The sequence below is a fragment of the Mizuhopecten yessoensis genome, unplaced genomic scaffold (genome assembly GCF_002113885.1).
Source record: "Mizuhopecten yessoensis strain PY_sf001 unplaced genomic scaffold, ASM211388v2 scaffold245, whole genome shotgun sequence".
Taxonomy (NCBI): domain Eukaryota; kingdom Metazoa; phylum Mollusca; class Bivalvia; order Pectinida; family Pectinidae; genus Mizuhopecten; species Mizuhopecten yessoensis.
The window spans coordinates 1,037,200-1,052,214 of record NW_018403450.1 but is presented as its reverse complement, the minus strand read 5'-3'; the positions used below and the strand labels follow the sequence as shown (position 1 = coordinate 1,052,214).

At 34.1% G+C, this 15,015-nt stretch overlaps 1 protein-coding gene across 4 annotated transcripts in view; it reads right to left on the bottom strand.

Moving 5' to 3' along the window:
• LOC110445388 (cytochrome P450 4A2-like) overlaps positions 1-15,015 on the bottom strand; it is a 29,126-nt gene extending 14,111 nt beyond the window's left edge. For 2 of the 4 annotated variants that reach the window (XM_021489991.1, XM_021489973.1), the window contains exons 1-2: positions 14,934-15,015; positions 7,883-8,065 (exon numbers count right to left, since the gene is read on the bottom strand). In XM_021489991.1, coding sequence (XP_021345666.1) covers positions 7,883-8,044 — 162 coding nt within the window. In that variant the 5' untranslated portion in view covers positions 8,045-8,065; positions 14,934-15,015. Of the gene's footprint in view, positions 1-7,882; positions 8,066-8,551; positions 8,750-14,933 lie in introns of those variants that run through there. The other 2 variants (XM_021489982.1, XM_021489998.1) reach the window with 1 other exon arrangement.

Below are 15,015 nucleotides of genomic sequence, written 5' to 3'. Positions count from 1 at the left end.
GATAAAGAAATATTGGTGAAGGGAAGATTTCGTAAAAACATAGAATTTTGGAGGGAAATTGGAGCAAGTGAATATATTTTGGATGTTATTCAGTCTGGAAATAAAATCATGAGTCTCATTTTATTGTAGACGTGTACATCCCTATAAAAGACATACTTATATGTCTACTGCAAACAGACGTTCGCTTGAACTTACACCTTTCCGGTGTTGTAAACAATGCGACAGCAGCGCCGCATCCTCGACGGTACAGTCATAAAACTAATAAACGCTCTCATTTGCGAGATCACAATAATCACCGTACTGCGGATAAAACGAAGATGTAGTGTTCCTTTTAGCCAAAATGATTCTTTATTTTAATAATCACACATTGCTTAGAAAATTGTTACTTTCTAGCTGGATTTTTTTTATATAGTTGTTTTACACTTTAAATATTTAACCAGAATTTGCAATATATATATTTGAATATAGTCAGTCAGCATGTCCTGGCAGGATTAAGATTAATGAAAGAATTGTAAGACATTCAGCTTTTCAATATTTAAAGAAACTGATCAACCTTGTCAGGCCTTCAGCTTTTATGAAAAATTTCATGTCTATGGACTTTATACAAATCTGATGTGTTGATTAATAATAGAGAATATTCCCCTACCTGGAGGGTGAGACACAGAAATCTCCAACCAAATAGGTGATTTTTTTGGTGATTTTTTTAGCTGTCAAATCATTAGTAAGACAACCAAATAATCGCACCGAGGTTCAGATAATCAAATATACATGTATAAACTGTAAAAAAAAAGAAAAAAAATATATCATAAGGACTGATTGTCTAAGAACAACCATGACTCATAGATATGTTTAATCTTTCCAGATATATCATAGCACACTATTCCATGGATATCTGAGAAAATATTCTTTTAAACCAATTACTTTATTTCTATAATTATAATTTATAAGTAATACCAGCCTCGGCAATATTGCTCAAAAGGCTTACATGTCATAATTCTTGGAGATCATCGGGATATTTTATAAGTTATAATTATTATTTACCCCTATACTTATAAAGGGATGGATTGCTAGCAAAATAATCAGATCAACATTTGAAACAAAATCAATTGATCTGTTACAGTTCTAATTAAAAACACACATCTTATTATTGTTATTGTAATAAGAAGAATACCAATATAAGCAGTCAAGTTTCAATCAAAGAATGATTTGACCAAGACTTTTGAAAGAGATTTTGGAAAGATATCAGGTGTTATATTAAAAGGTACTGAAGGAATGGCACTCAACAAGAGAATGAAACTTGCTACTGTCGGCTTTATAGTGTGAATCAATCGAGTTTCATAAAAACATGGTACAAAGAATTTCCACAACTCCTCAACATATTTTGCTTCTTTATCTCAATAGAGATAGTTTATTAATTTTGAAAAAGAAAAACTCTTATCAGCTGATTCACTTTTTGATAAAAATGAATATCAATAACTAACTGCAGTTAGTTAAACATGATAAACAATGTGGAACCTCTTTTATTGAATAGAAAATTAACATAATTTTGTAGGATAATTCAACATTTTATCGGTCAAAACAAGCACAATATAAATTACAAGAGTTTGGCTAAATATGGCACTAAAGTAATACATGTACATAACAACTAAACATCATCATGGAATTACTCAATATAAGAAATCACCATATATTTCAAACAGATTTTCAGTACATTTTTAGTAATAATGATATTGGTATACAGGTGATATCAGTTTTTATTATTTTTTTCATTTTTTTCCCCGACAAGAGATTGACAAGAAGTGCATCACGTGTCCACCGCTAAAAACCGATATTGACTTGGAAAGTGTGATTTTTGTTGAAGGACTAGGTGTTTCTAAAAATAGAATTATGACGTGTCTCCAAACGAACGCACTGCCTCCTCGGTTAATGTATCTTTTCTATAGTAAATAAATCCAGGTGTCGACCACAACCAAAGGCTATAACTGAATATTATCTAATGTATGTTTCCTGAACCATAAAAAAAAATATGGCTTAGAGTTAGAGTTTGTAACAACTAAAAGAAAAATATGCGATATCGTTATGGTATGAAAAAAAATAGAAAGATTACACATTTGTAAGGATATTTGAGCCAAAATATTCGATAACAAGTTGACTAAAGATATATATATACTTAAGGAATAGTTAAAAAAATAATATGAAATATCAAAACATGAATGCTTATAACTCAATTAGTCTACCTACTGGTTAAATACATAAAACAAGAGGCCCAGGGGCCTTGATAGCTCACCTGGAATTTTATTTTGAATTTTTCAAACTGTTGGAAAAAATACATGTTTATCAAAAAGAGTACAAGAAAGTCTTTAAGCTGTTCAATCAGACTATGCATGTTTGGGGTCTTTTTGGCAGATCTTATTTTTCTACACCTTTTTTTATCTTTGTGAATCAATCTTTGTTGGAAGACTTGAACATTTTTTTTATCTGAACTAAGCTGGTTGTTATAGCCATTTAGTCACTTCTAACACATCATATTGATTTAAACCTTTAACCTACATCACAAAATGTCATGAACTTCAGCCAGTCCCTTTTATTATTCAGAAGTCAATTAAATGTTTTACAAATTTAAACATAATACTATATGACCCTAAAATTAACAATTTCAACATATACTCTAAAATTGAGTCAATGTCATTCAAGAGCATTTGAATATATTTTAGAACCCTTTATCCTAGCATGTTATTGGCTAAGTATCATCACCAAAGTTTCCCTGATATTCAGTAATAGTCATTTATTTAAAAGGATTTTACACATTTGACCTGTGACCTTGAAGGCTAGTCAATGTCATTCAATTTCACATACATCACATCTCTTCATTCTAGCATGTTAATTGCTTGATAACACCACCCTAGACCTCCTGTTTATTGCAACTTGAGTATAAGTCAAGGTCATTCATCTCAACATTTTACCACCAAAATATATATATCAACATCCTGGGCAAAAGATGTTTAAAGTATAACGTTGACGCCAGACAGAGGTTAGATAAAAAAAACTAGTAAATTTCATCTGGATAGTCTTTTCTGAGGGTATACTGCACTTTAAACTATCCAGTTACCAGGTATATAATTTTAAATACTGCTCATCGATACAGACATTCCTATCCAAACTCACTTAGCCACTAAAACGACAAATTATCATCAATATTATTTTGGTGTTCAGCAAGATAACATGTACATGTTAGTTATATAACCTTGAAGATATTTTGCTGTGTAACTATCGCAGCTTAGTGTCCATAGAAGAGTTTTCTATTTGTAGGAATTTAGGAGATGCAGTTAAATTTTGACTAGTTTGACACACTCTGGGATGAGATTCCATGGATCCTTATTTATGATGGAAATGTCCTCTGACAACAGACTGTCTTAGAGAGATTATGACTGCTTCCTCTTTGATTTCTGTCACGTCTGGTGAATCTGTTGCTGTACTTAATGTGGCCCCAATTATGATGGCAGACTGGTAACAAAGTTGAGATAGGAACTGACAATACAAAAATAATATTGTGTAAAAATTGCATTGTTGAGGATAAGTTTGCACGATACAGGCATTCATATTGACCGTGCAATTCATAAAAATCATATCAAATATAGAAGCAAGTTTAACTTTTCTTGACAATTTCATTTAAATATATATCTCAAATGTAAAAAGATCATTTTGACCTTGCCATTGACTCATGACTTCATCTCATCACTAATTGAAACATTAATATTATCCGAATAGTTTTTTCCATTAATTCCCTTAAATCATAATGTAAAAAATAAGACTTATCAAAATTAAGAGGGTTATTCTATGTAAGATTAAATTTGAACATGGAAGGGTCAATTTCATTTTTGAGGGGTCAATACCCCATACGGCCCCCTCCAGGATTATCCTGTGTACTAAATATTTTACATGCAATTGCACCAAAATTTATAACTCGAAATAAGGGTGGGGGAGAAGACGAATTGTATTAACCCTATCCCTATCAAATAATTCCTAACTTTATTGTTATGTAGAGTGTCTAAAATAAGCAAATATTAACTTCTGTTTACAGAAATACATTTTATTACAGTCTTTAATCATGAAGAAATTTACATGTATGGTGTACATGTAATGATATGTTTTGGTAAACATTTATGATCCAAGTCTAACAGGGAATTGTAATATCTGATGTACAGCATCACCATGAACCCTCTAGTATACTGAAGGCTGTATGTTCCCCTCTTCCACTTACACTAAGTGTAGAAATATATATGTATTCAATAGTAAGTACTCTGTTCCTTTGATCTTCATTTTCAAACAATTGAAAATTATATGAAAGCTTGAGACAAAATTAATTCTTGTATGACAAAGGTCAAATACGTCGTAGTACTGGAAGTGTGAATAGTGCATTGATTTAATATGATAAAGCTTTTAAACCTAAGAAATTTAAACCTCTTGTGGGGGTGTCAGGTCGTTTCGGGACTTTTTTTTCACTGTGACCATATAGACTATTGAACAGAGACAGTCCAGTTCTCAAATTGTAAAACGTGTACAAACTTACTCGAGACTTTATACAAACTAAATCAACGACATACTAATTTGAGAAACGTGTGAAAAAGGTATTGTATAAATGGGAAATTTACAATGCGAATTTTGTAAACACTTCGGGGAGCTTACGAGTAGTCAGGCGGTTAGCCACACTGCATTTCTTTTGCGACTTTGTCATCCAGCCTTTGGAACAGCAGGCTTTAATTGTTGACCATTTCTTGCTCCGAAAACAACTTCGTAATCCGAAATCCAGTTAAATTCTCCTTATATACTCTGTACTCTTCCTTTTCTCCATTTTGTTTTTATGTTTACCGACAACAACGTGGTTTCCCGCATTGAAGAGTTCCTATAAATACCGTAAATACGCAATTCGGCGCGCGCGTGTGCATGACAACGAATACTTTTTGACTTAAGTTCAGTCTCAGCTAAGATTTTGCTTAGCACGTTTCATGTTCCACTTAAGATTTTGGTCTTAACTAAGTCAAAACTTCAAACTTAAGTTCAAATTTTGTCTTAGACTTAAGTCCGTTTCATGATCCCGGGCCCTGGATGTTCAGATTTGACAATCATTCTGCCTATCATCATGTTGCTATATTCCCAGAGCATACTAAATTTCTTGGTTTTTTCTTGGAAGATAAGTTGGTAAAAGATGTTTTTATAAATTCCTGGTTTTGCCTTTTGGAATTAGAACTGCTACATACTTGTTTACAAAACTCACTCGTCCTCTCGTTGGTTAGTGGAGAGCAGAGGGTTTCCAGATCCTTATGTACCTAGATGATGGCTTATGTTGTAATCAGGAAAAGGATGTGGCTTTGAATCGGGCTCTTCAGGTGAAATCTGACTTATTAGCATCAGGGTTTGTACCAAAAGCCGACAAGTCCCTGTGGGAGCCTGTACAATAGTTGGTTTTCCTAGGGGTAGACATCAATGCTCTGATCGGAGTTCTTTCAATTCCAAGTTTTAAGACGGATAAAGCGCGTGATTGTATCAATAATTTATTGTTGTCAGTTACGAAGAAGCAGACAGTTCATGTCAGAAAGGTAGCAAAAGTCGTTGGTCATATCATATCCATGTCAATTGTTATGGGTAATGTCACTCAACCTATGACTAGAAGCTTAAGTTTACAAATAGCTACATCAAACTCCTGGAATGAGAAGTTAACTCTGGGAGTTGAGTCTGTAGCACAGTTGAATTTCTGGATGGATTGAATAGATGTGAAATCAAGTACAGCCCTCAGTGTGATCGAGTTGTTTACTCGGATGCTAGCAATTCAGGGTATGGAGGTTATTGTGTTGAATGTTGTTTAGGGGTTTCTAATGGACTATGGTCACCAACAGAATCTACAAAGAGCTCAACTTGGAGGGAGCTGAAGGCTACCAAGATTAGATAATGAGAGGGCAGATTACCTCAGCAGGATTACAGATCCTGATGATTGGGGGATCTCGGTGGCTATATTCAGACCGTTAGAGAGACTTTGGGGACCATATGATGTTGATTGGTTTGCTTCACACTACAATGCTAAATACCAGGTGTTTTTCTCTAGGTTCTAGAATCCTGGTTCCTCAGTAATGGATGCTTTCACATTTCATTGGAGAGGTAATAATGGATGGTTTGTGCCTCCAGTTTACCTCATAACACGGGTTATTTTGTACATGAAGGCCTGTAAGGCATATGGATCTTTGATAATTCGCAGCAATACACTGTTAAATTTTGTTGAATAACACCTGATTGCATTGTCTATTTAACCATTACGAAACATTGCAAGTTTAAGTCATAGTATACGATAGAATCGGATAAATAAACTCGAGTAAAGTCGGCCCAACTTTCAGGATACGATACCACGCATGGGGAAACATAACGAAGAATTACATCGTAATAAGCACTCTGGGGTTAAAATGCCGTTCTTCGGTAAAATCATGCTGAACTATTTAATCTTGACAGTAAGAATGTGTCAAAACGACTTGGGGAAAGTGGTGAAGTTTGCAAGTTTGTGTATTGCAAAGAGTCAAGGTCGCATTATACTATTAACCGGCAAGAACTCACAAAGTCACATACATGCGAATTGAACAGAATATGATAATAATAAAAGTTAGAGTTTGAAAAAAAAATATTAACAGGCTCAGAACAGCCAAATACTTTCCGATCTTTTTTTTCAAAGAAGAATTGCTGAAATCACAATTGTTTTGTGTATTTTATGTCTCGTGGATTTGGCTGTTGGCAGTCCTCTTCGGACCTGTTTGAGTGACTGCCTTTAATAAAGCGTACACGCTCTGCCGATAGGCTTATCGATGTTCGATTTAGTCAGATTTGCAGACGATCAGAAAACCACCTTGAATCGTGTATGTTATAAAAAAAAAGTGAAAGATTTATCCGTATTTAAGATGGAATCTTTTCTGAAAGTTATTTTTGTGAAAACAACGTCGTTTTATTCCAATTACCTGTTCGGCCCATGCCAGTTGACAACAGATATTTGCCACATGCTTTCTTATTGGCATGGCTACCTAAACAGCGTGTATGTATATACACCTGTCATTGTTAGACTATTTTGATTGACGGAAGGAATATGTGAGTTGTAGCTTAGTCAATGATTTATTATACTGAAAATGATCATATACAAATGATCATGGTCTGACACACTACCATGATCTGATACACAACCGTGATCTGATACACTACCATGATCTGACACACTACCGTGATCTGACACACTACCGTGATCTGACACACTACCATGATCTGATACACTACCATGATCTGACACACTACCATGATCTGACACACTACCGTGATCTGATACACAACCGTGATCTGATATACTACAGTGATCTGATACACTACCGTGATCTGACACACTACTATGATCTGACACACTACCATGATCTGATACACAACCGTGATCTGATACACAACCGTGATCTGATACACTACCATGCAAACATCAACACATTGTTTTAGATTCTCCTTAATAAAACTATAATATATACGGGGTATTGAGCGGCTGTATGGGAACAAAGCCCACATACATGTATCAGTGAGTCAGATAAACCTGGTGATTACCTCAGAACAAAACATATATAGGTACACAGGTGAGTTGCTATTATTTTATGTAATCTTGCATGTCATGGTTTTGATATGCTGTGCTGCATGGTCCAATTTTAGGAATGGACATGAATTAGTAAACGAGACGTTTTTCAAAATTCGCTAAAATTAGTACGCTTACAGTATGTGAACTTGTAAATCAACAGCCTGAATGACTATGCATTGTAAGTGAAATAATTATAAAACACGGACCGGTGTTACATTCAGTTTTACTTTGTTTACATACCAGGTAAAGATGTCCCCATATAGGATGATACTTTCCGATTGGCTGGATTTTCTTCTGATGATATAACGCTATGTTTTTCTTGTATGTCTGTGCCACCGCTATGATTTTCCACATACATATAGCCGCCAGCAGTGTACCGATGACGACAAGATAGAAGTCCATTGTTGACGTTCTCAATGTGGACTGAAAAAAAACTTATAAACTATATCTATTTCACAACAATTGTGAAACAAGTACTTTCAACGTTGGTTAGTTCTCCATTATCTATGACACTTACAAAAAACCCTTGAATACTTTTCCCTGCTCGAACGTGTTCGGGTTGTCTTTTTATCTCACCGCGTTTTCTGTTCTATTTTCTGCTACAGACTGGTATATGCTTTTAATCTACTTTCCATACGTACAGAGGCGTACTGTTATAACAATACTTACAATGGAGAGAGAAACAAAACTTTAACTCAATATTTCAATTATTTGAATACATCATACATGTATAGAATGCAAATGACAAAATCAAGTACACATATTTCATAAGTGGCAGGAGCATTCAGCCATCTTGTCGATGCTCTATATCCTATATTTCTATTTTTGCATATGTACATTGTTATAAATTCCACGAGGCAACAGACATTCGACATGTTCGTCAAAGACTGTATAAATATCAATATTTACCTTGATCGTCGTTCGTGACAAGTTCTGTAGTTTTCTTACATTGAGAAAAGATAACAAGAGAAAATGCTCCTTCAGCGCAGCACGGTAATATAAATATATAAACACAGTTAGTTCGATTTTACGTTCCCCACTATCAAACCACTAACGATATTAAAGGTTCAGTATGGCATATACTGCTTAACGTCTGTTTGCACTCAGTCAGGCCAAGGCCACTGTACAATAAGGTCGTCCTGAGATAACCTTGCGATTACAGATACATGAACATTCTGTTCATAAAACGTGGATTTGCTTAGTTCTTTACTTAATATATTGCATAGGTAAGTAGCTTATGAAAGCATTATAGGAATACAAAGATGGATCCTTACCTTATACGTACTAACAATGTAATTTATTGGGATACATGTATCTGCAACTTGATACATATTTACTTGTTAAAGTTTCAACAGCATATTAAATAAAATATTCAAACCATCTTTTGTTTATGTGTATTTCATGATAATGAACGTGATGATTTTGTAACGCTTAAACAGTGCAGACCCTGTGTGTGCTACAGGAGATATATCTACCAAATGCATGATAACAAAGATCAAATAATTGTTTAACAGAAAATATCATATGTAAATATACTTTTAAACCACGTGATAATAAGTTCACAAGGATCACAATATAGGCTGATGTTTTGTTATGGAGGCACGGTGGTCTAGTTGAAGAACGCCAGGCTCGTGACCGAAGGGTTGCGGGTTCGAGTCAAGGCACGGCACTGAGTTGTATCTTGGAGCAAGATACTTTACTCCGCTTGTTCCAGTCTACTCAGCTGTAAATGAGTACGTGGTTGCACAGTGCTAGAATTGTTGAATTCTAGCTGTTGGCGCCGGGAGTTGAGAAAGGTATTGTCTGGTTGCAAAGGCCCTATAACCACGGATAATAATTTGTGAACTGCCCTGAGACGACCTACGAACTAGGTTGTAATAAAGTGGTATATAGGAACCTGGAATTATTATTATTATTATTATTTAATATGACTCAGGTCGGTGTTCAAGAATAAACACACAAGACGCATATGCCCTAAAACGTCCTTTCATTTCAGTAATAATTACCATAACTTTAGTATGCATAAACAAAACCTTCACCCATCTTTGTAGCCCATAAACAAAAGATTCAAATATCCGAACTCCCTACCGTCAGGTAACCCATATCGCGACGACAGAGCCACGGAGTGATCTCCCTTCCTCTTCCTTTTACGGCGCCTGCTGCTAGCTCCATATCAAAACTTTTGTCGGATTGGTTTGAGTGTCTTGTCAAATTATTGCGCAGTTTGTGTGTTATTTACCCATCTGCCCTTGTTATTTAAATTAATTGTTGTTGACAATTATTTTTGTGCCTTTTTCGGCCAGTTTTTTTCTCTCCACGTGTCCCGCTGGTGTGCCACATGGTCCGCCATTACTGTGTTTACTGTCGGCGGGTTGTAAATTTCCGACCGGTGTTTATTTCGGTTACGGTCGGTTGTTTCAGCAAACGTTGCCTATTTCGGGTGAATTTCATTTTACGTTGCGTACTTTGTACTGCCGTAGTTTATTTTTTCCCGTATTTCTTTACTTGTAAACTTTGTTTAATTTCGTCCTTGTAGTGAGGTTTCGCCTTGTGAACTTTGTTCACAGGCTGGCTCTCAGGACAAGGCCTTCATTACTCCTAGGCGACCCTCAGCTTACCGTATTTTTTATCATATTTTATTTTTGATTGTTCACATGTTAGTATACAGTGGAGTACATGACAATTATTACATTGTATTTCATATTGTCTCGCATACTAATGAATTATAGCTTCTTTTTCATTTTGTTTCTTTTTCCTGTACAATAACAACTGCTTGCGCTCTTATTTCTAGGTAATAAATAATTCTAGATATGATTAACATCGATATTAAGAATGGGCAAAATATGAATTTAAATTCAATTAATCAGTGTTCAATGCTGTGCTGATAACGGCCCACTTCGCTACTACTTGGTCGGCTTTTGCTCGGGGATATGACAGGATACATTGATTTTCAATTAGCTTATAGTATGATATTGCAGAACGGACCCCGCCAATAGTTGTCATTTTCGGGATTGTCATCTATTCCGAATATAAAGTAAATATTTGACCATGGAAAATCTATATTACAATTAGTTACAAATTGTTGTCTTAAAAATGATCATAACGCACGTGTATGAGGACAATCCCAAAATAAATGTGTCAGCGTTTCTCTATTTACCGTCTAATATTATAAATTTCTGTTTCTGTAATGTTCATTTTCATTAGTCTAGAGTTTGTATAAAGTATTCCATGTAGCAATTTAAATTAGTCGACAGTTTGTAATGTTGTGTCATCTGTTATATTGAAGGGTAGTTTGAAGTACATCTTCGAACTGTCATTTGTTATGTGCATAATATATATCTAATCCCATTTTCCTTTGCCATTTTTGCATAGATGAAATAGGGAGATCTAGATATTGATTGACCAATACTGCATAAAAATCTCTAGTTATCTTTTCTTTCCCTTTTAGTATTTGTATATATTTGTTTTCTGGTACATCAATATTTTTCTTGTATGTTTTAATCACATTTTTCCATGAATTTGGGATAGATGCTAGTAAGCCATAGTACTCAACGAAGTTAATTTGGATATCATATTGAAGTTTAAGTAGATTCACATCAATAAATTCACCCCTGTCATTAACTAAGTCTTTAATGAAGAAAATATTATTTTCTACCCACCTTTGATACAGTACATACTGTTTGTTTATCTTAATTTTATTGTTAAACCATATTGGTTGTGATAGTATTTCTGACGGGGTTGTGGGTGGAGCACGCTCTATAGAAGCCCATATTTTAATAATATTACTCCAGAAAGGATTGAAATGATCTGCTATGTTGTTTAGGCTCTCGCTATTCATGTACCAAATTGATTCGCCCCCAAATCTTTGAAGTTTATCAGAAATTAAATTTTTCCAATGATAATTGTTGTTTGGGTCTAGTATTTTTTTATCTATGTCATTTTTAGTGGTTGGCAGTATGATTTTACATGAGTGAGTCTAAGGCCTCCATTCTCGTATGAGTTTATCATTACATTCCTTTTAATCTTGTCAATTTTCCCTGACCATAAAAAAATAAAAAATAGTTTTTGGAGGTTGTTAATGAACACATCAGAAGGGTCTGGAAGTACTGTAAAAATATGTGTGAATATTGAGAGTGCTAGTGTCTTGATCACCGTGACTTTCCCTATGTAACTAAGATTTCTAAAAGACCAGTCATTTAATAGTTTCTTTATCAGATTCAAATTTTTCTTCAAAGTTTTGTAATGTTACATCCTCCTGATTCAGATCATATGTGATCCCAAGGAGCTTAAACTTCCCTCTGTGATTCCAAAAACGATTCTACCCCACAACCCCGCTTTGCCCCTAGCCAAAAAACTACATGGGCGTTTCCTAATTTAATTTCAATCCAGAACATTCAGCAAAATAATCTAAAGTAACAAATGTTTCCTTTAGAGATTGTTCATCATCTGCAAGACAGAGTGTTGAATCATCTGCATATTGACTTAGTAGGTATTCAGAGTGGTCAATATTAAGCCCTTTAATATCAGGGTTAAATTTTAAGGAACTGCTTAGTAATTCCACAGACAAAATGAACAAATATGGGGAAAGAGGGTCCCCTTGTCGAACTCCTCTTTTAATGTCAAAAAATCTTGATCCGTGACCGTTATTATAAATACAACTTGTAATATATTTCTAAAAAGTTTGTATCGACTTTCTAATAATAGGTCCAAATCCTTGAAATGTTGGAGCTTTTTGTATAAAATGCCATTCTAGAGAGTCAAATGCTTTTTCGAAATCTAATAGAATAAGTAGCCCTGGAATATCTTTTTCATTAGTCTTTTCAATAAGATCAAGAATAAGACGTGTACATTCACCTATATATCTACCTTTAATGAACCCTTTTTGAGTATCGATGATTAAATCTTGTCAAACTGGTTTTATTCTATATGCAATACTTGCTGCTGCAATTTTATAGTCCACATTTAAAAGAGATATTGGTCGCCAATTTTTCAAAAATAGTTTTGACTTTCCGTCTTTTGGGATACAATTAATTACACTTTGTCTCTGAGAAATAGATAGTGATCCTACTTCTAATGCTTTGTTTAATGAGATTTTATAAGAGGTTCATGTAAATCATTACATTATAAAATTCAACTGTGAAACCGTCTAGACCAGATGATTTAAAGTTTCACATATTTTTTAAAGAATTTAAACATTCCAATCTACTTAACAAGACTTCCATCTTATTAGCTTGTTCTGTTGTTATTTTTTTGTTGTATGGGTTTTCTTCATTGAAAACAAAATCAGAATGTGCGTCATCAATGTTTGCTTCTCTTCTGATGTATAGTTCCTCATAAAATTTAGTTTGTCATGTTATTATTTTTTTAATATCCGTAATCACTTTATTTTCATCGGTTAATAATCTAGGTATGAGCTTTTCGGTATAATGACGTTTTTCTAGGTTACAGAAGTATTTTTAGCTTTTTCCCCCTCTACCTTCCATTTTGCCTTTGACCTTAAAATCATCCCTTTAATCTTTTCTTCCCTTATATTCTTAAGTTCTAGATCTGCTCTTTCTATGTCTGCACTAATGTCGTTTTGTGTTTCATCCGAATATAACTTACTTAGCTTCTCTTCTAATTTTTCTTCAGTACAGTTTCTCATTTTCTTACGATATGAACAATATTTTATAGTTATACCCCTTATCATTAGTTTAATAGTTTCCCATAAAAGTTGGTCGTCAATATATAGTGTTATTTTGTTCATCAGGTAATCTATATTGATTCAATGTTTCCACAATACACTGTTTTACCTTTTGTACATAATTAGCATCGCGCAATAAAGTATTGTTAAATTTCCAGGTACCTTTTTCTCTCTGCTGTTCAATAAATTTAAAAGAAACAGAAACTGGAGAGTGATCAGATCTATAACTTACCCCAATGTCAGTATTTGAAACACATGATACTAAATCAGAAAATATCAGAAAATAATCTAGACGTGCCTGTTTTTTATGTGGACCCCGCCACGTATATCGTTTTGTATCTGGGTTAGACTCTCTCCATATATCTAAAATATCTAATGTTGACATCATATCCAAAATTTTAGCTTGACTCTTTGTATTATTTTTATTTTTGTAATTAACCGTGTCTAAGTTATAGTTCTGTGGAACATTCCAATCTCCACATATAATGATAGAGTTATTATCTAGTGTTTCAAGTTTTCGTTGGATATTCTCAAAGAAGGACGGACTATCTTCGTTTGGGCCATATACTGCAGCCAAAATTATATTTCGATCAAAAAGTTTAATCTCAAGTATTAGAAAATTACCACTAGTGTCTTTAATTTCTTTCACTATGTCAAATTGAAATGTGTTTTTGAAGAGGATAGCTATTCCTCTACTACATATAAAAGGAACAGAATTTTGCAGTATATGCCCATTCATTTAACCACTTTTGTTCAACTTTATCTGTGGAATGCGTGCCAATAAGGACAGAGATATCGTAGTTGATTATACACTTGTCAAAATTGTCGCATCTTTTTATAGTATTTGATGCCAGTCCCCGGCAATTAAAGCAGCCTATTTTTAAACTACCCATGGTCATTAATGCCAAAAATAACTTACCCGTAGTAATATCTTTAGGAACATTATCAGACAGCATTGAACATATAATCAAGTAGTATTGAAACGCAACATTGAACATTTTCTCAAAAGNATCAAAGTTTCTGTTTTCGTGGCCATGTATATATATAGCAACAAGTCATGCTTTTAGGTGTAGGAGTGCCTACAATACTACAGTGAATTATCATAGTAATATATGAATATATCATGGTCAAAGGTACAGAAATATAATTAACTAAAATAAATAAATAAATGAATAAGTAAACCAGAGTAATAGTTTTGTTTTCTAAAATCAAAATACATGTAAGGCGTGGTATTTTTCTAAACGTTATTTCATTATTATACTTGTTTTTTTATTAAACATAATATAGCTATGCAGCTGGGAGGTCAGTATAAAATCCTCCACCGAGTTTCCGACAAAAAATGTCCCTGTGTTCATCACACATAGTCTTTCACTCGGGGCTGATTGGACACCACCTCACAACATCATAACTAGATACAGTGCATTATAGTTGCATTTTTGTGGATTCTGGGTATAAATTGGTATTAGCTTAGCTTATCTATATTGATATCAGCACGTACCCATTCCTACACACCCACTAGATACATGTACACTATTTCTACTCGTTATAATATCCACACACGCACCTATATAATTCTTACTTACAATATTACCAACACATTATACTCACACCATGCACTCCAAATTGTTCCGCCCCAATAATACATCCCACTCTTCACGTCAGCGCACACAAGTTTTGACTAGCCCCTCGT